Raw genomic sequence first — 25,728 nt, 5'->3', positions numbered from 1 at the left:
AAAATTAATATATAATAAGTTGCACAAATATTGAATCAGTAAATTAGTATATAATAAGTCGGTTGCAAACCTATCTATACTTCTATACTACTATATAAAAATTATAAGCCCATGTTTAAAGTTTACAAAAATAGAACATGCGAATTGACTAAAATACCCTTAATGAATTAAATCACCATCAACTCTTAATATTAAATTATACCATTAGTCTATTACGAGTATATTATAAGATATTTCTATTAACCCCCTTTAAATCAAATACATTTACCTACACCAATTAATGCCACAACCACCATCACCATCCGTCGACGTCATCACACCACCGTCACCGTCAGCTCGCCGCCGCATTACACGGATACCTTGCTCGTATCATCTTGAATCAAATTAATGCTATCATATAAGTTCTCTTAAATCTGTCCTAAAGATATATTAAATTTTAGTAATTATTTAAATTTAATTCTTTATATATAACTAAAAAAATTATGTATTTTTAGGTGTCATCTTTACATATTATTTATATATATTTACGTTTCATTAGTCATGTTTTAACATATTTGATATATATCATATAATCATAAATTATAATTTTATTATTTGCATCAGTTGTAATCTAACCAATTATTTATATTATCATAAATCATGAATAAAAATGTATTTATCTGTTACCTTTAAATTACACTTTTAACGGCCTTGCACAACGTGCAGGTTTAATCTAATATATTTATATATTAATTCAGTCCTTTCTCCCTTGTAAATAAACAAACAAGCCCTAAAACTCCAAAATGAAAATATCGGCCCGCGAACAATAATTTAGCCCACAAACACAAACACCGACTTTTTTTTTTTTTTTTTTCTTTTCGCACCTATAAAAAGTTATTTCAGCAATCGAATCAACGTCTCGTAACCTAAGCTTTACCATCTGCTTCATAAATCTTCCCAGGTTCGCTAATCACAATTAATCCGTTCTTTCTCACTTCCAATCACTTTATTAAAATCAGTTATTATTACTATTACTGTTCTACACACTTAATTTACAATACCAATTTCTAGGTTTCAATTATATAGTTTAATTAATTTGATCCCATATATCAGAAATCATTTTCCCTCTAGAATTATTATTATTTAGGAACTGTATTAATTTGTGGAAAATTTAGTTAGGGTTTATTGGAACAAGTTTTCACATTATTTATTAATCACAACAATTTGATATGAAAAAAAGCATCATGTGTTAGCCAATTTCAATCGTTGTCGAAATCCGATAATTGTTACAAATTTAAGATATTTTTAAGTAGATTGAACATGCCCAGCCGTATATTTGCATAACAATCTAAATTGTGCCTCTGCTTTAAGAAGTACTTGTTTAAAGACACGCCTAGCGTTTAGTATCTCGTTTATCGTAACTTCTTTTTGCTTTATTTCGTTGATTTCGATTGCGTTATTTGTTCGTGTTTTGCAAACTAATCGTCACGTATAATTTGTACAAACCTGCAGTGTTCCTGATCGTTTTTTGAATACTGCCGTTTAACTTCATGAAGAGAAATTTTCAACAATCGTCGTCCTCAGGACCTGCTAGATCCAAATCTAGACACAATCCGGATGGTAAATTATGAATATCGTTTTTTGTTTCATTATACTTTGACAGTTCCAATAACTTACGTCTCGACACCAACTTACTTTTTTTACGTTCTTGCTAAGTGATTATGGGCAGCAGAAGTTTAAATATATGTTTTAGATCAACTTCGATTATGTGTTAAAAACAGTAACTTTAGTGTAGTTTATTCCCATTAAAAATAATGATGTGTAAAGTTGATATCTTTTCTGCGTTTTTAAAATTGTAATTGATGATTGTCAGGCGATGCGTTTTTAGAAGATGAGAGTACCAAGAATCTTGCCAAGAAAGTTGCGGAACATTACAGTGCAAGGACAAACCAAACGTTGGAAGAGCGAGAAGCGAGTCCGATTATTCATTTAAAGAAGCTCAATAACTGGGTCGGTAGAATGTAGATTAACATTTGTATTAGCGTATAGTGTATATTGTGATTGTGATTAGTAGGTAACTGATATAGTTTTAATGTGTTACATTGAGCAGATAAAAAGTGTTCTGATTCAACTTTATGCAAAGAGCGGGGATAGCGTTCTTGATCTTGCATGTGGTAAGGTACGATATGTATCTTCTTACCTTATGATTAATGAATTTACTGTTTATTTTTATTAACATCTAAGCTGACCTCTAATCTCGATATTTTGTTAGGGTGGTGATTTGATCAAGTGGGATAAGGCGAAAATCGGATATTATGTCGGCATTGACATAGCTGATGGCTCGGTAAATTGCTTGAAATCTACTTTCTATTGAATGCTATCCTTACAAAAATCTGTTAATGTCATGTCGAATGCTATTTATATAGCCATAATCCCTGGTCTTGTTTTTTTTTCTTTGCTTCTTAGGTAAATATTCTTTGTTATGTGGCCATGCATGCTATCGAGGTGTTTATAAGTTATTTTCATCTATTACTTTAAGTTTAAATACGTGCAGATAGAGGATTGTCGCACTCGTTACAATGGTGATGCCGATCATCATCAACGACGTAAAAAGTTCTCCTTTCCTGCTCGGCTTTTATGTGGAGATTGTTTTGAGGTGAATGATAGTTTAGTTCAGTTTTTATCTCTTTAGGGGCTGTTTTATTCACCAAATTCAAAGGAATTTGGTGGAAAGAGATTTGGATTTCCTTCTAGTCATGCTGGGTTTACAAAGAAAATTCCAAATTTTTTACATCACATGCCTTCAAATTCTATGAACCAAACAGGCTCTAGGGTTCATGAGATACTCTTGCGTATAAATCATTCAATTATTGCTTTCAGGTTCGATTAGATAGAGCTTTAGCTGATGATGCACCTTTTGATTTATGTAGTTGTCAGGTAAGCAAATCTGTATATAACTTTAGGCGAATGTTAAGATTGCATTTGCTTTTTGTTCCTCTGTTATTATATCAACAAATGAACTGCGTAAGACCATCCTACTTTGCAGTTTGCGATGCACTACTCATGGTCCACTGAAGCACGCGCACGTAGGGCATTGGCTAATGTATCATCGTTGCTTAGACCTGGAGGAATTTTTATTGGAACAATGCCTGACGCGAATGTAATAGTGAAAAAGCTAAGAGCAGGTTACAAGTCCACTCTTTCCACTATCTTTATGATTTAAATGCATGAGCTTAGAGGTGGCAAGTTGGGTGGGTGGGTTAGTTGCCCATTGTGTCAAAATGGGTTTTGGACTTTTCACTTTTGGTTGAAACACTTCCTTTCTTAGTGCTGCTGGGCTGTGTTGACCCTCTAGTAATTTTGACCACTTGTTTTGCAAACGGTTATTGTGTTATTTGTGGTTTGGATTACAAAACAGTATTAATACATTTATTTTCCTTTTCTTTGAATACAACGATCTAGGTGATTGTATTCCTAAAAAGTTAGTTCCCAGCCACTTTCAACCTATTTGACACTCTACCCAAGCCCTTTGCAGCTATTCCACCCCCCCCCCCCCCCCACCCCCCCAAATGACCCGTTTGAGATAAAAACAATATGCTAAATGACCAAATCATAAGATTCACAATTTTGATATTTACTAATGGTTAACTTAAATCACGAGCTATGCGTTTAGTATTTGATTTGATAAAGTAAATGGAGGGCGTGTGGGATATATTTTTACCACTACGACATCTAGCCCTTTATGTTACAGTGTATGGACCTTTGTTCGCATTGCTAATGAGACCATATCTTTTTTCATTGTACAGCCGACGGAATGACATTTGGCAATAGTGTCTTCTGGATTCAGTTTGATGATGAATTCTCAGAGAAGGTAACTTTTATTAATTTATTGTGTTTATAGGGGCTCTCTAGTACTGGTAACTTCTTAACACTTGTGCATTATTCTCAGAAATTCAAGTCTTCAAGCCCCTTTGGCATAAAGTACAAATTTCATCTAGAGGTATGTTCCAGTCTACTGTATATAATGTATGAATTCTGGATTCAGTCATTTGATAAGGGCTGTCAAGTTTTAGATTTTTTTTGTAGTCCCAACTTTTGAATTACGAACAGCGGGTGCAGTGTGATATCAAATAGTGAATAGGATTTATAGATAAAATTCTTGACAGAGGTTAAAAATGTTATGTAACAAAAGGTGGCACATGTCACTCTGTTTTGCAGCAGATTATCTTCTGTACCAGCTCGATCGTATATATATGTTTGGAGTGTGTTAACTCAACAAATCCAGTTTTTAGTTTACACATGAATTGATATAGTTTATTCTATTCTTCCATAACTGAACATTGCTTTGAATGTTTTTTTTTTCTTTTTTAACAAAGACTTCCATTCTTATGATATATTTCCCTTGGAATTGCAATATGTATCCTGCAGGATGCTGTCGATTGTCCAGAGTGGGTTGTGCCATTTCACGTCTTTAAATCACTGGCAGAAGAGGTAACTTATCATTTATCTGTCATTTTCTTTATTATGGCAGGGGCGAATCTAGTATATAAATCCATGGATGACCAACATAGTTGATGTGGAAACGGGTCAGGGGATCAACTTTCCCTAAAAATGTCTGTGAATTTGTCAATCCCGACTGATAATTATATAAAATATATATATGCTTCTTAGTGTTGATTGTTGTATCTGTTTCTTCAACTTATACCATTAAAGGATTCTAATATCCGGCTTCCATTTCGTTCCACCAAGTTTTAACACGCAAATAACATATTTTGAAGCATCATTCATTTCTATATTTGTATGCACTCCTGCTTCTAGAAGTTACTCCATGAACTCACCTCGAAGTTCATTTCGACTTGACCGTGTGTTTTCCAACATGGCAACACCTAAGCCGAAACAGCGATTTATTTGCTGATGGCTTATCGTATCTACTGACTTTATCTAGGTGACCTTTCAAATCGGTGTCAACTAAAAATATTTCAAAAACAGTTTTAGATGTTTTTGCTACGAGTACACAAACTTTTTGACTAGTTCGTTGTTTGAAAATAGAAATGTAAGTTATCAAACCCTTTGGTATGTTATTTTGAATTTTGACAATATATATGAATCGCTTTAGATCATGGTTTCCCATAACCAAATTGTACATTCAGGCATTCAGTAGCGAATCTGCAAGGGTGCTATCTACCAACATTGTATGGCATTGTTTTTAGTTTAATAGCCATGGTGTATCCATAAGCAATATTTAGGAGTGTATGAGGAAAAATAAGGTGATAGGTGTATCCATTGACACCCTTCACCTTCAAGTGGGATCTCACCTTATGTATCTTAGTATAGTGATGTATCATTGAAATATGCTTATTAACACTTCAAATCCGACAAAACCTCATTTGTTGGTGGAATCATGCTAATACTTTCAGAATTTATTCTCTGTAAGGGAAATAAGTTTGGTCTTATAGCTTACAATGACCATGCATTGTTTCTTGGACTCTGATCATATAGATTCTGTTTCTGATCTGCAGTATGATTTGGAGCTTGTTTTTGTGAAGAACTCACATGCATTTGTTCACGAGTACATGAAAAAACCGGAATATATTGAGCTTATGCGAAGACTAGGTGCGTTGGGTGATGGAAACCAAGACCAGAGTACGTTATTATTGTCATTTGATTCAAATCAATCAAGTCACGAATTTTTGGAAACTCGGACTTAATCGGGTCAAAACTCAGTTTGAGATTTTATATAGAAAAATTATGATAATTGAAATTATATGTAATAAAAAATCAGAAATAGACTAAAAAGTTCAAACTTAAACACAAGTGTTTACAGTTTAGAAATATTACGGTATAAAATTAGAAACTCGGGCTTAATCGGGGTCAAAACTTGGTTTGAGATTTTATATAGAAAAATTATAATAATTGAAATTATTTGTAATAGAAAATTAGAAATAGACTAAAAAGTCAAACTTAAACACAAGTGTTTACTGTTTACAAATATTAACATAAAGTTCAAACTTATTGTTTAGAAACATAAACTTAAACCCATTTAGGGTTATATTACAAGTTCATTATAAGAAAAGTTGACCATGTTTGACTCGAGTCAGACAAGTTTGACCCTAGTCAGTTGAGTTTGACCTGTGTTGACCCGAGTCTGATCTTGTTGACTGATTTTTAGTCCGAGTTGGCCTGACTTGACTCATTTGACTGTCGAGTAATAATGAGTTAATTCTGATTTTTGACCTGAGTCTGCCGAGTTTCACAACATTGGTACCACTTTGGTGGGGTGGTAGGGGCTTTGTCCTCTTGGGGAAAAGACCAAGGTTCAAACCTTGGCAATGGTGTTTCTTGGTGTATTTAAATAGGGTAGTAGTAGTTTAAAGTTTGCTGTTCAAAAAAAAAAAAAACTAAAACGGGACATGTTAAATGCATCAACCATGTTGAAAGTTACATGAATTCCGTTTTAATGCATACAACTTTGTAATCATTTAATTAAAAATATATATTGTTACTTTGATAATGTCATATAAAATAAACAGTGTTAATTAAGTGCTATTAGTTAACCTAAGCCGGAAATGTGTAACCCATTGCCCGACCAACCAATCTTGTCAATATATCCATCCTTGTGTTACAAAGTCGATGAACCAAGAAATCCATCCTTCACTGAAAGCTAATAGGGTATGAACGTCTACTTTCTGAATCTGCAGCTACACTTTCACCAGATGAATGGGAGGTAGCTTATCTATATTTGGCATATGTTTTGAGGAAGGTGAGTTTTAATTTTACTTGCTTTTTTCTGCACATCTTAATACATATATTTTTAGTAGGCCCTGGTTTGCAACTCAATCTTTTCAAGATTAGTGATTTGTATTGAATTGCAGCGAGGCCAACCAGACCAAAGCAGAGCGAATAGTAGGAGATACAGAGACAAAAAAGACCTGAGAAAGGAAGACATAACATATATCAGTAGCTGATTTCATGTAGGGTGGATTCAGATAGGTACAAACCTCTAAGAAAACAGGAAGTTTGTGTAGAGGATCAACAGATGTGAACTTGTTTATGGATACCAGATGTTTTATTAAAATAAGTTGGGCCGTAGCTGTTACGTTCAAAGATAATGATAAGTGATAACACAATACACCTGTTACCTAAGTGCTTGAATTTTCCTTTTTGGCTCCAAATTGGAAGCCTTCCTTTAATGACAATTACTTCCGTTATATAGAAAAATTGTACTTCAATCTTCAAAATTTTCCACACGTTTGTCCTTAACAGAACTAGAACTCAACCTCTTATTGGTCTGGTCCAGCACGAATGCAGCTAGGCCAGAGGCCACTTGGTGTTACTTTGCATTTTAAATTGTCTATTTAATTGTTCATCAATTGGAAACGGAATGCACCAATATGGAATTTTTTATACTTGATATACCGACCGCCGACCGGGACTGAAATTTAAGTGTATAGTTCGGCTTTTGTGACTCTAGACATAAAACAAAACTGGAATTAAGCTCAAGCAACAAGAGCCGAGCTGAATTCATGTTTCAAGGCAGAGTTAGTGAATCATTTTTTCACTTCGTGTGGTTAGTAAAAAACAGTTTTAAATGTGTGCAATTCTTTCTACATCAAATGGGGGGTGTTTGGGAATGTTTTTTTTCCCGTGTATCAACAAAATGCAGATGCACAACTTTGAGCGCTTATCACATTCTACTTATGATACTGGGTTAAACCCTAGTGGTTGGGGGTGTTTCACTAAACCTGCTATGCGGGGTCCTGAGAGAGTTTACTCCAAGGTCTCGAGTTCGAGCCTTGATAAGTTCTCCTCGACGGTATTTTCCAATTAAGGAGGTGGTATGGTGAGAAAGACTATTTAAGATCCGCTTAGTGTGATACCCTTTGGTTGTGTGAGTAGCACACATCATACGCGTCTGTGGTAAAATTTACTTGTCAAAAAAATAATGATAATAATATATTTACTTATATCTTTTATATTATAAAGCAAATTAATGTTTGATTTTAACATTGAACTTAAAATTTGAATATCAATTTTAAGTTTTAATATTTACTTCCCAAAATGTCACTCATATCTATTCTATAGGCTAAAGTACTTTTTTCGTCCTTGTGGTTTTTCGAATAAGCATTTTTCATCCTCACTGTTAACTTTTGACTAAAATCGTCCATGTGTTTTGCATTTCGTCTCTGCCGTTATAATTTTGCCGTTAACCCCCTCACATGCAAGTCACGTGAGGGGCATTTTTGTCTTTTTATAAAGTTAAGTGCAAAAATCGTCCATGTGGTTTATCATTTTTGCATTTTTCACCCTCGCCGTTAACAAATCTTGGAAAAATTTTCAAATAAAATAAAACAAACAAAAATTACCAGTACCAATTTAATCAAAACAAAACAAAAACCTATATACCTATTTGAGAATCTGCTCAATTACTTTCAAATGAAAACACATACATACAATGTTTTAAATACCTGTAGTATTACCCGTAATACCGGTATCGGAGGGTACCCCGGTACAACTATTTCTGATATTTTAAGTATTATCGTTCCGGTACCTCTGGTATTCACATTTTTATTTTTTGAATTTTTTTATAAATTATTTTTATAATACTTTAATGTTATTTTTTGTAATTTGTGAACTTTCTTATACTTTGTTATAAAGTACTTATTTGGTTTTTTTTTTTTTGAGTGAATTGTAATTATATTTTAACTATTTTCTTTAAATTGTAGTAAGTTTTATTACATTTAAAAAAAATAAATTAAATTAGTTATACCAGGCGACATTAAATTAGATTCATATGTAGGTGTATATATGGGTTTTTAATTTGAGTTTAATTTGGTTTTTGATTAAATTTTTGTTTGAAGGTTTGTTAAATAGAAGGATGAAAAATGTAAAAACGACAAACCATAAGGACGAATTTTGCACTTAACCATAAGGAAAAATGGGTGAAAAGACATAAATGCCCCTCATGTGCCTTGCACGTGAGGGGTTAACAGATCCAAGGACGAAATGCAAACCACGGGGACGATTTTAGCCAAAAGTTAACGGTGAGGATGTAAATTGCTTATTCGAAAAACCACAGGGACGAAAAAAAAACTTTGGCCTATTTTATATTTACCTAAAATAACTATAATACCCTTCACTCTTCTCAAATCTCAATGAATCATTTTTTTTCTCTCTCCTTCATAAATAATTTTATTATTGTAATTCATTCAAATTTTTTTATCTCAAAAATCGTACATCGATAAATTATAAAAATTATATGGGTGTTCATAAAATTTCATGCTCTTTCATTAGAGTGGTCATTCGATATAATTTCGACAATTTTTTAAATCCGAGGGCGGAGCCCGTACGGCTAAGGACGGATCCCGTCAGGTAGATCGCCCCATCTCCGCCATCGACACTGCCGCCATTATATCACCATCCCGCCATCACCTCCATCACCTCCGCAACGCGCGAGTATCATTCTCGTATCTTTTATAACAATTAAAGAATCCCCAAATGTAAAATGTCAAATGATCAAAATGAGAATGAGAATATATTACATTTCAATTTGACCTAAGATTTTTAAGGAAATGATATCAGCTTAAAAAAAGCGAGCCATGTTTAACATCTTTATTCACATCTCAGTTACTTTTTAACAAACACTATGCTATTAGCAAAACACCGTCACATCATTTCACAAAATTACCCGCATACCAAATTTGACTCGATTCAAACCAATCAGAAGCCAATTACATTACTCTACAAGAAACTCATTTAAAGTGATTAGGTCATTTGATGAGTTTTGTGGAGCATATGACATTTTCTGGTTGGTGGGACATAGATAAAAATATTATCATATGAAATGATGTGACCTCTTTTTACTAGTTTAGTGGTGCGGTAAATAACAAACCCAATCTCAATTTGATAATATAGACAATATCACTAATTAATACATTTGATGCTTATCAATTACACATAATTGTTGGGTGCAAACCCAATCTCAATTTGATAATCGAAAGAAACAAATGTTAATGAATAAACTAATGGGCTACTCCTATAGTGTTATCACAAATCAAGTAGAACTTCATTGAGCTTATATGATAGTCATGTTAGGCTATTATTCTATTTTCAGACTCTATCTCTCATTTTCCTTTTTTTTTTTCATAGTAAAGAATAACAAAACAATGGCTTAGTCAAAAAGGAAAGGAGTAAATGCATGAATGTAGACAGTTAACTGTCATGAATAAAATGGAAAAATAAAGAAAAAGCAGCACTAGACAGAGTTATTTTTCACAAAGACATAATGAAACATGTTACCTGCATACTATTCTTGTATCGTTCCTGCTTTTATTTAAAATTTTAGTACATTTGTCTCTCTTCAATTCCACAAAAACTATTCCCCAATATCTTCTTCTGCCTGTCCAACTACTATACTTTGTTCTTTGTTGTGATTTTCTGAACTTACTTTGCCCCTATTAAATATTCAAATGAGATAAGACAAAGACGGTATAGACGATGTAAAGAACAAAGATGTTATATATGTACGGAAAATTCAGTTTGAATTTAAAGACCAGAACTCTCTATATATAGAGTATTATTAAAAGTCACATCATTTGGTCATGAAAGGTTACACCTTTTTGGCCATCAAAGGATACATACTTACTCAATTAGTCAATTGTATAGTAGTGTGTAAAAACTAAAAACTAAAAATCGGTAATATATATGAATATCACATTCCTTAATAAATTAGATTGACTAATACGTGTGAAGACAACTATTCACCCATGACCCATCCATAAGTATACCCCATTTGCAACATCCACAACCCACTTATAACACCAGCGAATAGGCTAGATGATTGATAATCTGACATGTGTCAAGCCAGTTAACTAACCCGTGACCGTCTCACGACCAACCTACCATACATGTGACCATCCGCAACAACTATTTCATTTTTTTTTTACACATGTTAACATTTAAAAATATAATTTGTAACAAGTGGAGGCCATCCGTACAAAAATTACGACCAAGACAAAGTCATGGGTATAAAAGGTTATTTTAGTACATCAAAATGATTAAGACATGTATTAAAAAGGATTATCTTCTCAATTAAATTTGTATATAGTATACAAAATTTCAATATCATATGTTCTGTTGGATTGATTTATGACTCAATATCATATAGTTGAATTGATGATTATCTTCTACAGAAGTGAAAGTGTAACAGTTTTATAACGTTTTATTAAATGATGTAGTATCTATTGCTGGATAAAAAGCAAAAGAAAACATAAGTAGGTTGTAAGAAAAGTTAGTTTGCTTTCCTAGGAGATATTAATAGACTATCCCCATGAAAGTTAAGTGGGCAGGATTCCTGGTTGGATTGGATTCTAACATCATTAATCAATTAATTAACTCCTTCAACTATTACATTAATTATGATAATAATAATTATTTCCATAAATAGATCAAAAACAACCATCATCACTTCTTAAAACAGCAAACTGTTTTGTACATAGATTTGTTTATCTTAAGCCCATTTCATTTCCTATCTAAATCACATTTCTTGTTCCATAACCATACCACCTTCAAAGTCAATCAAGCTTTAATTTATGCTGTTCCACTGCTTATGACCCGGAACCCATTTAGGGCATTTCGGGCTAAAGTAACTCGACACCACCTTCGAGCTCAATAGCTCGATAATGGGTTCATATTTCACACACCTTGGTGTTTTGTACTGGTTGAAGGAAGCACCTAAACTTATTGCATAGTCCATGAGTTTATCAAATGTCCCATTCTCCACTACCTTGATCTCAAGTGGCCCGATTGACTTGTCAGCAGCCCGACCCTGTCGGTAAACACTGTTGAGCGACTCTTCGATGGCTAGACAGCAGTCTTCGAGCACGGATGGTGGGACTTGGGTTGGCCCATTTACACTTAGCTCCCAAAAGATCACGTAGTGGCCCGGGATTGTGGTAGTGTCAGCAAAGCTTGTGTACTCGGTCAGAGTCGCATCATATGGGACCAAATGGGCCGATGCCTTTTCGACTGCTTGGTGCAATTCAACTTCATCGGTTTTATCTGCATCTATACTCAAAGCCACATTTTTCCGACAAATGAAATTGAATTGTGGTGCTTTGTTCTTGAATCCTGCCACCCTCAAAACATCACCAACTCTATACCTGTATAATCCTGCAAGTTTTGTCAAGAAAACAATATTATTCATTTTTTGCTCATCACACACACATTTTTAAAAAGAAAAAATGATATGTGATGAGCTGCATGTTGACCGCGCACAAAACTGTGCGCGGTTCAAATGCAGCTCCACGGATCATTATTTCCGCTTTTTTACAAAAAGTTTATAGCATTAAAACATACCAGCATAGGTGGTGACAACAAGCTCATAATATTGTCCGAGTTGAACCTCTGAAAGATCAATAAGGTTTTGTGTTTCTTCTTCATTGGTACCAAGAGGCAAGAATTCGAAATAAGCCATGGTGGGAATGATGGTGTATGAAACCTCACTAGGTTTACAAAGTGGGTTAAGATTGACACCAAAGTAACATTCAGAAGAGGCATACATAGTGCAAACAAGAGGGAGCCCATTACTATAGTAATCAAGTGTGCGAATGTATTGTGACATGGTCCCGGTAACTATCACATCAACATATTTTGTGTTGGGCCAAAGTCTTGTAATAATCCCTTGCCATGACTTTTTCGAGCATTCATGCTCGATAAAGTCTGCAAGCTCCGGGTCTGGTTTCAAGACCCGGAGCACAGCTTTTTTAACATCCGGGTCGGTGATCACTTCTTGGTTCACCGTGCCAGTTCGGATATCTTTGCAGAGATCCATCCAGTTATTCTCCAAGAACGTTATGGCACGGATGAACCCAGAAGCAAAAACAGCACCGACTCGGAGAACTTGTCGATTTAAGAACAACCCACAAAGCATTTGTGAGTACATGCTTTGATAAGAATCTTGACACAAAATGGTTTCATTTGGGCTAGTGTAGTTGGTATATGGGTCATATGGTCTTTCCTTGAAATGGTTACTTTTGTAGTAGCTAGTCAAAACGGGTCGGGCTACAAGCCCGCCCGGAGTCTTGGCTTCGGATTTGACAAACAAGAAATACATCCCTTTCCCTTTATCTAAACCGGGCACAAACTGGCTCATCACTGGCATCAAAAGACTATACAGCATTGACCTTCTTCCTAGCTCGGCTTCAATGGTTGGCATCAACTTTCTTTCACCCCCAGACGTCCCAGAACTGCACCATTTCAAAACCCATTTCTTAGTATGGAGCATGCAATTAAATAAACAGTTTGAATATCTAACATCGATCTCTTAGTAAATTTATATATATGCTATGTATACAAATGCTTTATTAGTTTTTAATTAGTTCATCTATTTAAACCTTTTTTTTATTAATAAATCATGCCATGTATTAATAACAATTTTTAATATGTTTATGTATTAATGCATATAAATAAGAGTAATTAAAATTAAGAATAAATATCTAAATACTATACTTTTATTTATATGTGTCTGAACATATAAATGGGATAACCAGTTTGGAATAAAAAGTTCAGCTTATCATTCCAAACTGGTTATCTAAAAGAAAAAAAGTGCGTGTATAGATATAGACGTAGATAAAGAGTTTAAAACGACATACATACCTTGTTAAGAATTCAGAAATGGGATGAGAAGATAGGATAGGGGACTTGTCACCATTGGCAATACGTGTGATATCGGGTTTAAGATCTTCATATGTGATAACGGGTACGAGTTTTTTAAACGTTTCACGGTCAGTTTGGCCCGAAAGTTGATGGCGAACAAGGTATTCAACGTTGGCATTTTGAGTTAAGATATCGAAAAGCACACGTTGTTGAACATCGTCTGGATTCGACGTGACTTGTTCAATGAACTCGAGAGATTTCTTGTTTTCTTCGGTTAGATTGTTATTAGTGTAGTCTGTTTTCGAACCACCGTGTTGGTTCTTTGGTGCTTCCGGCATGGTGGTTAATTGTGTATGTATGTATATATGTTGATAGAGAGATATATAGAGACAATGATCAGGTTTTGAGAATAAGAATGGTTTGTGTAAATGGTGTGAAGAGGGGAGATCGATTTATATAGAAGAAGAAAATTATAAGGTGGTAATTAAACTAAAAAAATAACAGCTAGTATGTAGAACCCTCTTTAGGGTACATTATTTACTGCATGTCTAGCTATTATATAATTGTTTTATAAAAATCATATAGTGATCATTTACATGCTTTATAATATTTTATATGTGTATATATGTTTTAAAATACCAGTAATGTCTATTCACAACATTTTGTATTAATGTTACATTTTGGGCATGCTTTTAGTGAGTCACACAATCCACATATCACAATACATCAAAATGCCATGTCTTTGGGTGTCCAAAGTTTTGTGACAAAACACAACAAGAATTTTGATTGTACCAAAAGATAATGCAAATGAAATGAACTTATATTAGCTGTTTATTGTATTAACCGAGTTACTTTTATTTAATTTAATGTCAATTCCTATAGTATAATTTAATTTATATTAAATTTAAGTAAATATATGTAACAAATATATACAACTTGTATGTTGTATGTATTTGGGTGAAAAAATAAGAGGGGGTTTGGCATGCCATAGACTAGTGGAGGTTTCCCTAAGTAAGGGATGACAGCTGGCATAGTTATATAGTTAGGTTGACACGTTAATTTTTATAGACAACACATTACAAGAAAAATATCCTTACTGAAATTTATGGTTACTATAATTTTCTTTTTAATCGTCAATAGAAAAAAATACAATAAATCCTACAATTAAGCAAAAAGTTTCAATTGGTCTCTTACAAAATTTATGCCCGATATATAAACTTTAAATAATACTATACTGATCAAATAATTAACATGTTTTTCTTATGCTCGTACTAATTAGTCTAATATCATTCATCTATTTTCATTAAATTCGAAAAATAGACAGATATTTCATATAAAAACCTCACAGATTTAACCTAGCTAGGTAGCTAGTAGGAAAAAAATTGATCATTACGGATTATAATGACCATAAATTTTTTATGATTAACTAGAATTTTTCTTTGAAATAAGGATATATGTTTTGGTTAATACATGAGTTTTCCACTGCCAGCCTGGTTTTATGTATTTTACCCCTATACGATTCACTTTCTTACACATCATTATCTTCTCAAACTCGTATTCTATATGTCCAATAAGTATGTATTTCATTCGTTTCATAATACATGTTGGTTATATAGTTTTTAAAAAAATGTCATAATCAACTAACAAGATAGTGTGCTGTATTTATTTTTTGAATATACATATATATATATTAGTTAAACTTAAAAATACATACAGTATTTAATTTCAAACAAACAAATATAAAAATAATAAGATGATCTTTTTATTAAAAATGGGGGTATATAATTTTTGTGGTTTAATCTATTACATAACCTCCCTATTATCAACCTCCAATTGACCATTCTATATATGGCTAATTAATATACGATTAAATCACGTTGATTCATGTTTAAAGAAACATCAAATGAGATTTGATTAATTGAACTTCAGACATTCCTTTTTTTTTTAAAAACTAGATTGGTGCACGCGTATTGCAGCATCAAAAATACACAACGTTTGAGGTGTTGTGACAACGTTCGAGATGAGATAAGAAACGAGGGGGGGGGGGTTGAATTATGAGTTAGGGTTTTTGTTTTGTGTTTTTGTGGGAGGGAGAGATAGAGTCTGAACTTTTTGTAATGATATTTTAGTCATAGTGTATAAAATGAAAATATGAATGTATTAATATAGAGGTAAAATAGACATATCAAGTTTTTAAAAGTTTAAGGAGGGGAGTCAGTTTGCTTTATAAGGGAGTATAGATTTTCGGAGTATATTAATCTATCAAGACAAGATATTAATTGTAGACATAAAGAAAAATCTACAAATGCCACGTGGGTTTTAGACAATGCATCCATCCTCAAATGACCAAGTTTCAATTTTTGATATGAAGTAATTTAGGATTATTTTATGTAATTTAAGAGTATTATAAGTTTGTTGTTAAAACACACACAAAATTTATAAAAAATAAAAATAAAAAACTTAAAACAAACACAAAAAAAACCCACAAGAATAATAATAATTGTTAAATGTGTCGAATTTCTCTTATACATTCTTGATCATCACTAACCCAAAGAGACTCTTTGTCATGATCTTAGGTAATTGAAAAGTCATATTGGTTGATGCGATATATGTATAGAGTTCCATGCTCAATTTTATTAATCCAATCGGAAAATTTTGGATCTCATTTAGCAACACGTTCGTATAGTTAAGTCATTTCGCAACACGTCCCCCTTGTATAACATTTTTTTGATTTTTACCGCAGTATACCATTTTTCAAATCAACATTTCTAATTTTCTATGTAAGATCATTATTTCAAGACATATTGTACATTTAAATGTTTCTATCTTTATAGAAAAATGTGCCATTATACTATCAAATGTCACATTACTATTTTACAAATCTACTAAATGAAATTATGAACCCTAAAATATGTTTGACGTACAAAATATGGTGTAAAGCACAAAAAAGCTCAGTTTGAAAAAGAGTCACAAAGTGGAATTTATTATGATCATTGAAGTAAAATTAGTCATGTTGTTTTAAGAAATATTGATATTGTTCGTAACAATGAACAAAATCGGTTTAGCAGGTTTTGCTATACAAGCTTTAATTTGTTGTTTTCTGTATGGTTCCATCCGATCCATAATAAATGCCAAGTATAAAAGCAAGGTTCGATTTTACAGTATTTGTTTTGCAGTGTTCATTGTTCAATTTGGTTTTGGCTTTTAGCATATTGTGGTATTTGTTCTTATCAGTGGACTGTGGACTTTATGGTACATTTTTATACTGCCAAACAAAAGATAATAAATATATATACGTACCAAACAAAGGTATCAAGTATTATACAATATGAGATTTTTAACGTTACATTTCATCTAAGTTGTGTGTTAGTGTAAGATAATATTAAGGATATTAAAAGACTCACAATATCCAAATTTTTTTCCCTACAAACTATCCAATATGATCTATCATTTTTAAAAATAATAATAATAATCAATTTTATTGGAAGAAAAATGATTGATATGACCTAAATAATAAGATGTGCCTAAAAATTTTGAATTGACATATAACATGATTAAAGATGTAGATTAAAAAAAAAAAAATAAGTGATATCTATATGTCATTTATAAAATGTATTAGCATATTTTTAGGCTTATATTTAAGCATATATATCATTATACTTACCGGAATTGGATCCTTCTTGTTAGTCAAATAAATTCTATTTTAGTACTCTATATAAAAGAAAAATGCTATGTATAAGTCCAAAATGCAATCATACCTACTTTTGCACTAAATAGAGAAGAAAAACCTGGCCGGATCCGAATAAGCAATGCGACCTAAATGGCTAAATGTTGGATAAGACTTTTTATGGATTTTGCATAACCCGAAGTAGAAACTCAAACCCGAATGCCATTAAACGAGGTGGTAATTAAATTTAAACTTGCATAATATACAAGTTTCTTAAGTTTCCATGCAAACTAATTAAACTAGTTTTCCATTCTTATTTATATATGATACAAGATATAATCTATTGCTCTAGAATTACAATAACGACAACATGTTTCTAATTTATCTTTCATAAACTTTGAAAAAAATCATATCAAAAATGTTACAGTCCAACCATTTACTTAGAGGCATAATTAGCTAAGTTGGCTAAAAGTTATGTATGTTCACATTTCTTTTGTACTAGCTATCAGGCTTAGAATTCCAATTGATCATAATGAATATGCTTTGTAAAAGCCTTATTTGGTGGAAGATATATACAAGAAGTAACAAGATGGGTTGATCGTACGTGTATTCGTGTTAATTATAATATATATGCATAAATCAAGGATGGTGATAAATCCAAATATTTATTTATTTATCTATAATTAACAAATACATACATGTTGATGCATAATATACATCTGTTTATTAATTTTTATTTTTTTACAGTTAGTTTATGTGCAGTGTTAATTGTTGGTCGTGATTATTAGTTCGTGTGGTTCGTTGATCATGATTATCGGTGGTCTTGGTTATTTGTTTATGTGACCTTCAAGGTTTGAATAATAATATTTTGTTGTTCTTTTGATTTGTTGTTCACGTAGCTCGATGTGCGTTTCTTTTTATCTTAGTATCCTCTTTTGTATTATTGATGATTGGTCTATGTAACATTTGATATTCTATTATTCTACATGTTATATTTTCATATAAAATATTGTATGATATAATTAATTATTGTTACATATATGATGTTATTATTGGATGATGCTACCGGTGTGATACTGAATTGGTTATTAAAAATTCGTTTAGACTTTAAAGTAATTGTACCACCAAATAATTGCAAAAGGTCTCCTTTACTTTATCGACATGTGTCAAATCCCTCTTTATCTCCACTTGTCTGCTTCCCAATTGTCTAGTGCCATATGTTGAAACATTATATTGACTTTAAAGTTTAAACATCTAGGCATTCGAAGGCAACAAGAAACATGCTCTTCGATCATCGTATCCGAAAAAGAGGAATTGAAGCTAACAACAAAATAAGATGAGTCGATACACACAATGGGAACTGCATACAAGTTTAAAGGTTTATTCGTTTGGATCACCTTTTGGTGCTATATATATGACATTGACTTATTTGATAATTTTGGGGAGGCTAACGTGAAAAGGAAGTAGTTTTTATAACGTAGGTAGATATGACTCTTAGATACTTAAGTTTAGAATTAAAACTCATTCATATTAGTTTTTTTATATTTATCGTATAATGGATTAAAAAAAATATATTCGAACCACATAATTTGATAAATTTACAATTGTTAGTTGTGCATTACATAATTACAATATGCTATTATGTCGTATATATCTAAACAGAGGAACGTTTGCATCCTTTTAGCCTCTCCCAACTGGCTCGTCACCGGTGCATCATGGGCTCTTCTTCTCATGGCACCATTGTGGCTCGCCCTCATCAGTCATCACATGACTCGTTGTGAGCTTTATTGGGTGGCGACAAAGTGGAAACTAAATGGTAGGACCTATAATGTTGTTGGGATCAGGATGTTAATAAGACAGTCACACTTACGTTTAATTCCCTAGTTAACTAGAGTTTAAAACGAACAAATTTCCGTTTTCGAGTTAACTTATGCTTAAAATGAACAAATTCTAAAATTTAATAGTATAAAAATAAATCGAGTTTTTAAATAAAATAGCTAAACTAGTTAAGAATACATTGTCATTTGTAACAGTTAATCCCACCAACATACATAATTTTTCTTTCTAATGCCATGAGCACCGAGTTCCGGCAATGATGGCCTTTACATACGAAGTGCAATTAAGGAGCATTAATGCATTATAATGTTGTGTTGCCTCCCGCAAACATCCTAAAGATCTTTGATATGCTGCAACTTTTTTACTTGAATTAAGATGCAGTTGACTACTATTTTATCTCAAGTAACTAGAAAAAATATATGTATAAGCTGTAATTTTACTCTCAAATACAAATTAAAGCACATTTTAGTACTTTTTAATTCACTTGTGTAAAAAAAAACTGCATACTGCATGAAGTTCATAAAATATCTCTTAATTAAGTCTTCTATGGCATGAATAGAGACGAACACATGAGCCAACACGGTTTAGCCCTATTAGACAGAGACGCTTGTCTCTTGGAATGTAAGTTCATAGATCAATCTTTGACACAAATAGGTTTATATAGAAATTATGTTTTGCGTCATAACAAAATTGTCGCTAACAAAAAAAAAAGAAAAAGAAACATGGACTACACTACGAAAGCGTGTGTATATTATATTTTTGTGATACTACACTAGGAAAAGTGTAAACATAGCATGTTAAAAAAATATGTTATATTAGAATTTGTTTTCAGGATCATGACAACGAAAAAGAATGAATGTTTGTAGGGATGGGAAATCGTTGACATTTGACTTATCTCCACATTTTCTGCTGTTTTACAAAATTATTATATATATTTAACTAAAAAAATGCACAAAATACATGAAAAGATGTGCATATATGTGATGTAAAATGTCAGTAAACTAGTTCAAAAAAACAAATAAAACTATGTGAAGGACCACATCGTCCTCAAAATCCCTGCTCCAGCTCTTGTTCTACCTTGTCCCCCGTAATTTCTTTATACATTAAAATGCGACAACGTACTTAAATTGTACTTACCCATCTCTAATCCAGACTAATCAATAGTATTAACTAAAATCATTTTTTAGTTTTAATCTGGCTGTCATTATTTACACTAACCATTCATAATGGATATTAGTTCTTAAAAATGCGTAATTTTTTTTAAGTTGTTCGTACTTATAAATGTATACAAATAGTTTACAGAAAAATATTACAGAAAAAGGTTTGTAAACTAATAAATGTTTACAATATTATACTTGTAAATGTTTTTAAAACTAAATATCATTTCTTCTCTTGTGATGTTTACGCACTTGTCTTGTGTGTAAAAATCACCCGCAAAAAATGATCTCCACACTTATAAGCGCGTACAAGCATAAAAGTTGTGCACACTTATTAGTTGGTTCCTACCCACGCGTTCATAGATGCATCGACTCGACCTCAACTAAAATTGGGAACTGAATTATTATTTGGACTTTACAAATGTTTTAAATATATGATCGAGCAAAATTGACTGAATATTCATAATTTCATTTATGTGTAAATGATATCCAATCTCATCAGTATAATTGTGGGCTGGAAAGCTTTAAACAATAATCATACTTTTTTTTGCGAATAGAAAGACCGCTTCAAGAAAATATCTGATAACAAATTATCTTAATTATATTCAATATTGTTAACTAAGTTTAATGTCGATTAATAACTAGACTAGAAGAACAATAAAATAAAGTCAAAAAAGCATAGAAAGTAGAAGATTATCCAAAGACTGTAGATGATCGAGGGGTGCACCAGTTGTTTGTGTCACGTCAAAAATATAAGAGATGTTGTTGGAGCAATGATCCCATTTTCAAGGGATTTGGAACTTATTACTATTTCACTTTGTTTCCCTCATTGTCGGTAGGTCAAACTGCTCATATTTTTAAGGACACTCTTCCTATTTTTATCTCTTGCCTTTCCCTTTGTAACAATTAACTATGTAAAAAAAAATGAAAACACTACGATTCTTTCAAATTAAGTTAATAACTAAACATTATGTACCATTTAAGTAATTAAGAAATATATAGGTATGAAACCAGCAATATCATGCAAACGTTAGGTACCATTTCAGTAATTAGGAAACGCGATATTACATATTTATCCCTCACGTGCAAGTCACGTGGGGGAGGTTTTAACGGCCAGCTGACGGCGTTAGCCTCCAGTATGGTCCGAGTGGAGATTTGCATACGTTGGGTATGATCAGCGTAATTTCGAAATGAAAGGTATGAAATCAGTAATATGGCGCAAACGTGAGGTACCTTATCAGTAATTAACTCTAAAAAAAATGATATTTTTGATTTTTCAAAGGTAAAAAGTTTAAGGAAAAAAATTAGATGGTTTGTTTTATTACTGTATATAGTATAGATTAGGGGTGTTTCGTGTTTGGATTTCTGTGATACCACCATATATCGTCTCATTTTCTTGGTAGAAACTTAATTAGTATAGTACTAATTTTTTGTACGATATGAATGAAAGAATTTTTGGGAGAATGGTGAATGGATGACATAAAAGAATTGTACAACTAATTTTGAAAAATATACTTATGGTTCGAAATTTCGAATGAAAGGAAGGGACTACTCTTATTTTTTGCATATATGGTCAATTTGGACATATATTTTACAAATGATCCGTGTACAGATTAAGTTCGGTAATAAAATCAAATAATGTTTCAATTTTCATTTTTCATGGACCATACATGTAAAATATTTCAAAATGGGCTATTCTTATTTGCGTCACAAAACTCTCTCAATGATCGAGCAGGCTTAATTACTTCTCCCATGCCGTTTAACTTGCATAAGGGGAAAATGAGTGGTGGGAGGCATGGCAAACGGCATGGCATGCTGCCGAAGGAACATCGGCGCCAATGGCGCAGCATGAGGACGGCATGAGGGCTGGCGGCATTAAAGCCCTGTGAGGGTTGAAGAATTTGAACGTTAGGGGGAGCGTGCATGGTGGGGTCCAGGTGTACTTTTTGACCGTTTGAAGCCAATTAAAAAAAAAAAAATTTCCTACCTCTTTATCTATAAATACACATCATTTTTAACCAAAAAAATCATCAAACAAAAACATATCTTCACACTTTCACAAAAAAAACACCACATTACGAAAAAATGGATTCCTCTTCCTCATCTTCTTCATTTTGTGTTCCACCGGAGTTAGACGATTCGTCTACGGGGAGTAGTTTTCAGTTTTTTAATCAAGTGTACGTCGAGCTTGAAGATACCGGCACCTCTTCCGACACGCGTAGGTATATCGATCGAGACCGAGAAGAAGCTCACGCGATACTAATGCGTGACTACTTCGTTGAAGACTCAAAGTTTGACGAACCATTTTTTCGTCATCGTTTTCGCATGAGCAAGAGGTTGTTTTTGAAGATTGTTGGTGATATTGAAGCTGACTTTAGTTACTTTCAAGAGGGGTACGACGCACGGGGTAAAAAAAGTTGCACTGCTCTCAAAAGTGCACATCGGCGATCAAGCAACTGTCTGCGGGTGAACCTTCAGACGCGTATGACGAGTATTTATGTATGGCTGCCAGAACGGGACGCGAGAGCATGTAGTACTTTTGTGATGCGGTCGCCAATTTATATTAAAAGGAGTTCTTACGTAGGCCGACATCTCATGACGTTGTTCTCATCACACAAGCTCATGAAGACACCACATTCCAGAAATGCTTGGTAGTTTTTATTGTACACACATCGAATGGAGGATGTTCCCTAGACACTTAAAAGGGCAATAAACGAGTATGTATCGGCTTTAGACTTATCACGGCACATGTATCGGCTTTAGACTTATCATACCTTGACGATTCAGCGATGCAACCACCATCAGTTGCGAGTTTGATTTAGTTGTCTTCATTATCATGTAGAATTTTAGTTTCGGTTTATGTTGTTATGTACTTTTTAATTCATGTTTATGTAAGGTTTACTTTAATTTTAATGAAATATTTGAAGTTTTTATTAAAAAAAAAAAAGTTTGATTAAATTAAATGAAAAAGAAAATTTTTTTTTGAAGGGTTGAGAAAGTCATGAATGCCATTAAAAATGATTGGGAGAGATGGTTGAGAGGGTTGAAAAGAAAAAATTGAGTTGCAGGTATTTGATTGGTGGAATTTGGGAGGGATGGAAATTTGGGAGACATGACTCCTCTCCCCTAATTCATTTTATATTTGGCCCCTCGCCTCCTCCTTCGTATTCGTTTTCTTTATAAGTTTTGTTAAAAAAACCTTATGGACTTTAGTTAACATGCTTAAAATAGCTATAGTGCTATCATAAAATTCATAAAATAAGCTTTTGATATTAAAATTTATTATTTTTATACACGTTAACTATAACCTTTAGTGTTATATTTAGCGCTTTCCTGTTTTATATGTTACTTAGTTGCAAATGTTAGGGTCGTTAATTTGGTATATGCAAGAGTGAAATCCTGAACAAAACTCAGAAGAAAGAAATGATCGATCGACAAATCATTGAACGTAGTTAACAACATGGGTCTTGCTATTACGTTAATGTAATTGAGGATCATATGAAGGAAGAAGATGAAAGCAAATGGATATATTTCACGTAAATATGTGACGAGTTAAAATCATTATACATCTACAAAGAAATATAGACGTGTCCCTTTTTTTAACCTTATATATTATTATTTTTGTCATTTTTTACTCTTGTCTTTTTCAAGTGAAGAGAGGCTAATAATAGGCTATGATGAGAGTGATGAGATCGACTTTCTTTGCAAATGAAGAGGGATATGATGGGGAGAAGTGACCGCTAAGTGCGGAAGGAGTGGTCCACGATTTAGTTAACATATCCAACCCTTCATCCAATTAAAACCTTCCAACTCATAACTATCCAATTCAACCAAATTTTTACCCAAATCACTGGAAATACATACTTAATTTATTAAACTTACTTAAATTCATTTTCTTTTTTTATTATATCAATAATTTAACTATATAAAAATAAATACTAACTTATATAAGAAAGATATTTAAACAATACTAAAACAAAACTAATAATACTTTATTTTATCTTTAAATTTTGAAAACTTTAAAGTTATGTTATATAATAGAAAATTGATATATGTAAGGACTAAACATGGATAATTGAAAAACAAAAATATATATATATATATATATATATATATGTACAAAAATGCAGGGACCAAACATGTATAAATGAAAGTGGTTCTCTTCTCCATTAAATCTACTGCAAAAAGAATCCTATATATATATAATATATATATATATATGTTGATGCAGGCAGAGGGGAAAAAAAGAACAAAATATAGTTGGGGTGAAGAGATACAATTTTTCAACGGTCACTTTTCCAACTCAACCCTCGGCTTCCCAACTCAATTTCATACCCGATTTCTCCTACCCGAATGATACCTGACAACTGAAAATGGTGTAGCCGATCGGCTTCACAGAACCTAAGTCCTAACCGAGGGGTACTCCCTCCACCCTAATGGACAACTATACGGTTATAATGATATTCAATCCTGACAAAGCTGGGTTCGAGAGAAGTATGGTATAAACAATTTTATTTCTATTAAAGAATATAGAGACTCCTTTTAAAAATATATCCGACCTAAGGCTTTATGAATTGACAACATATGATACCCTTTAATTAACACGACATAATTAAGTAAATACATCATTATTCCCAACCAACACCATCAAAACATAATCAATCAAAAATCTGGCCAAGTTTTTATGGAATAGAAACTTGACTCTCTGTTTCCATGCTAATCAAAAGTTATAATACTATACATTGTTCCAATTTTAGACCCACATCTCCTCTCCTCAAATTTAAAATCTAAATTTGACGATACAAACCTTTTAATGTATCACGTCATGTGATCATATATATTTGGTATGATTAGGTACATAACGAGAAACAAATAGCCCAAAAAGTAGAAATCCTTGTCACCGTGTGTTTAATCAATGTCTATATCACTATATGTCGAAGACATAAGTTGTCTCCATATTATATCCAATGCATGCCAATTTGATCTACAATCCTATATTAACACGTTATACTACTCTCCCCGTCTTATTTTTTTCATCATTTTTATTTTTCTTTGTCTCATGTTTTATTGTCCGTTCTCATTGAATCATCAATGGGGTTTTTTTTCCCCTTCATTAGCGCTTTCCTATTATGCCCTATTGTTGATTCACATATTGCAATTAAGTTGTCCAAATAAATAAAGCGTTAATGGTAAGAGCAAATTTGTTAATGTATTAACCAAACTTTTCATCAATTGCACATTTTATAAATCAGAACTTATTTGTGAAGACAATTGCACATTTTATAAATCAGAACTTATTTGTTAAGACAATTATATAACGGGGAATGGAAGGAGTACTAGTGTCATCAAAGTAATTCTACTTACCAAAGATAAATTGAAAAAAAAATAAAATTCACATTTTGTCTGTTCTTTTGGAGCGTTTCACGTGGATTTAGT

At 32.6% G+C, this 25,728-nt stretch overlaps 2 protein-coding genes across 3 annotated transcripts; one reads left to right on the top strand and one right to left on the bottom strand.

The window, feature by feature from the left end:
- The first annotated feature begins 868 nt into the window (after nucleotides 1-868).
- Nucleotides 869-7,197, top strand: LOC122599414 (mRNA cap guanine-N7 methyltransferase 1). 2 transcript variants are annotated; one of them, XM_043771920.1, is made up of 14 exons: nucleotides 869-940; nucleotides 1,492-1,599; nucleotides 1,853-1,989; nucleotides 2,090-2,158; nucleotides 2,252-2,323; nucleotides 2,534-2,635; nucleotides 2,860-2,916; nucleotides 3,026-3,164; nucleotides 3,786-3,850; nucleotides 3,929-3,979; nucleotides 4,408-4,470; nucleotides 5,499-5,592; nucleotides 6,678-6,739; nucleotides 6,852-7,197. In XM_043771920.1, exons 2-14 carry the CDS (start codon nucleotides 1,530-1,532, stop codon nucleotides 6,942-6,944), a joined length of 1,074 nt encoding a protein of 357 aa, XP_043627855.1. In that variant the 5' UTR covers nucleotides 869-940; nucleotides 1,492-1,529; the 3' UTR covers nucleotides 6,945-7,197. The 2 variants fall into 2 exon arrangements, with proteins under 2 accessions (XP_043627855.1, XP_043627854.1); XM_043771919.1 differs by having other exon boundaries at nucleotides 5,499-5,622.
- Nucleotides 7,198-11,379: 4,182 nt separating this feature from the next.
- LOC122600680 (indole-3-acetic acid-amido synthetase GH3.5-like) lies at nucleotides 11,380-14,034 on the bottom strand. Its single transcript, XM_043773434.1, has 3 exons — nucleotides 13,633-14,034; nucleotides 12,334-13,223; nucleotides 11,380-12,147 (listed from the first exon to the last, which is right to left on the bottom strand). The coding sequence occupies exons 1-3, from the start codon at nucleotides 13,968-13,970 to the stop codon at nucleotides 11,561-11,563; spliced, it is 1,815 nt and encodes a 604-aa protein (XP_043629369.1). The 5' UTR covers nucleotides 13,971-14,034; the 3' UTR covers nucleotides 11,380-11,560.
- Between the last annotated feature and the right edge of the window lie 11,694 nt (nucleotides 14,035-25,728).

Source organism: Erigeron canadensis, chromosome 5 (assembly GCF_010389155.1).
Source record: "Erigeron canadensis isolate Cc75 chromosome 5, C_canadensis_v1, whole genome shotgun sequence".
In the NCBI taxonomy this organism is placed as follows: domain Eukaryota; kingdom Viridiplantae; phylum Streptophyta; class Magnoliopsida; order Asterales; family Asteraceae; genus Erigeron; species Erigeron canadensis.
Note: the sequence above shows the minus strand (reverse complement) of the source record. Positions and strands in the feature narration are given on the sequence as shown.

Bases quoted from the DNA above. Each gene is read 5' to 3' on its own strand.
- LOC122600680 (XM_043773434.1), bottom strand. From the start codon at position 13,970: ATGCCGGAAGCACCAAAGAACCAACACGGTGGTTCGAAAACAGACTAC. The intron at 13,224-13,632 runs GTATGTATGTCG...GAAATGGTGCAG, and splicing joins ATTTCTGAATTCTTAACAAG to TTCTGGGACGTCTGGGGGTG. The intron at 12,148-12,333 runs GTATGTTTTAAT...CAAAACTTGCAG, and splicing joins TGTTGTCACCACCTATGCTG to GATTATACAGGTATAGAGTT.
- LOC122599414 (XM_043771919.1), top strand. From the start codon at position 1,530: ATGAAGAGAAATTTTCAACAATCGTCGTCCTCAGGACCTGCTAGATCC. The intron at 2,324-2,533 runs GTAAATTGCTTG...AAATACGTGCAG, and splicing joins TTGACATAGCTGATGGCTCG to ATAGAGGATTGTCGCACTCG. The intron at 3,980-4,407 runs GTATGTTCCAGT...TGTATCCTGCAG, and splicing joins AGTACAAATTTCATCTAGAG to GATGCTGTCGATTGTCCAGA.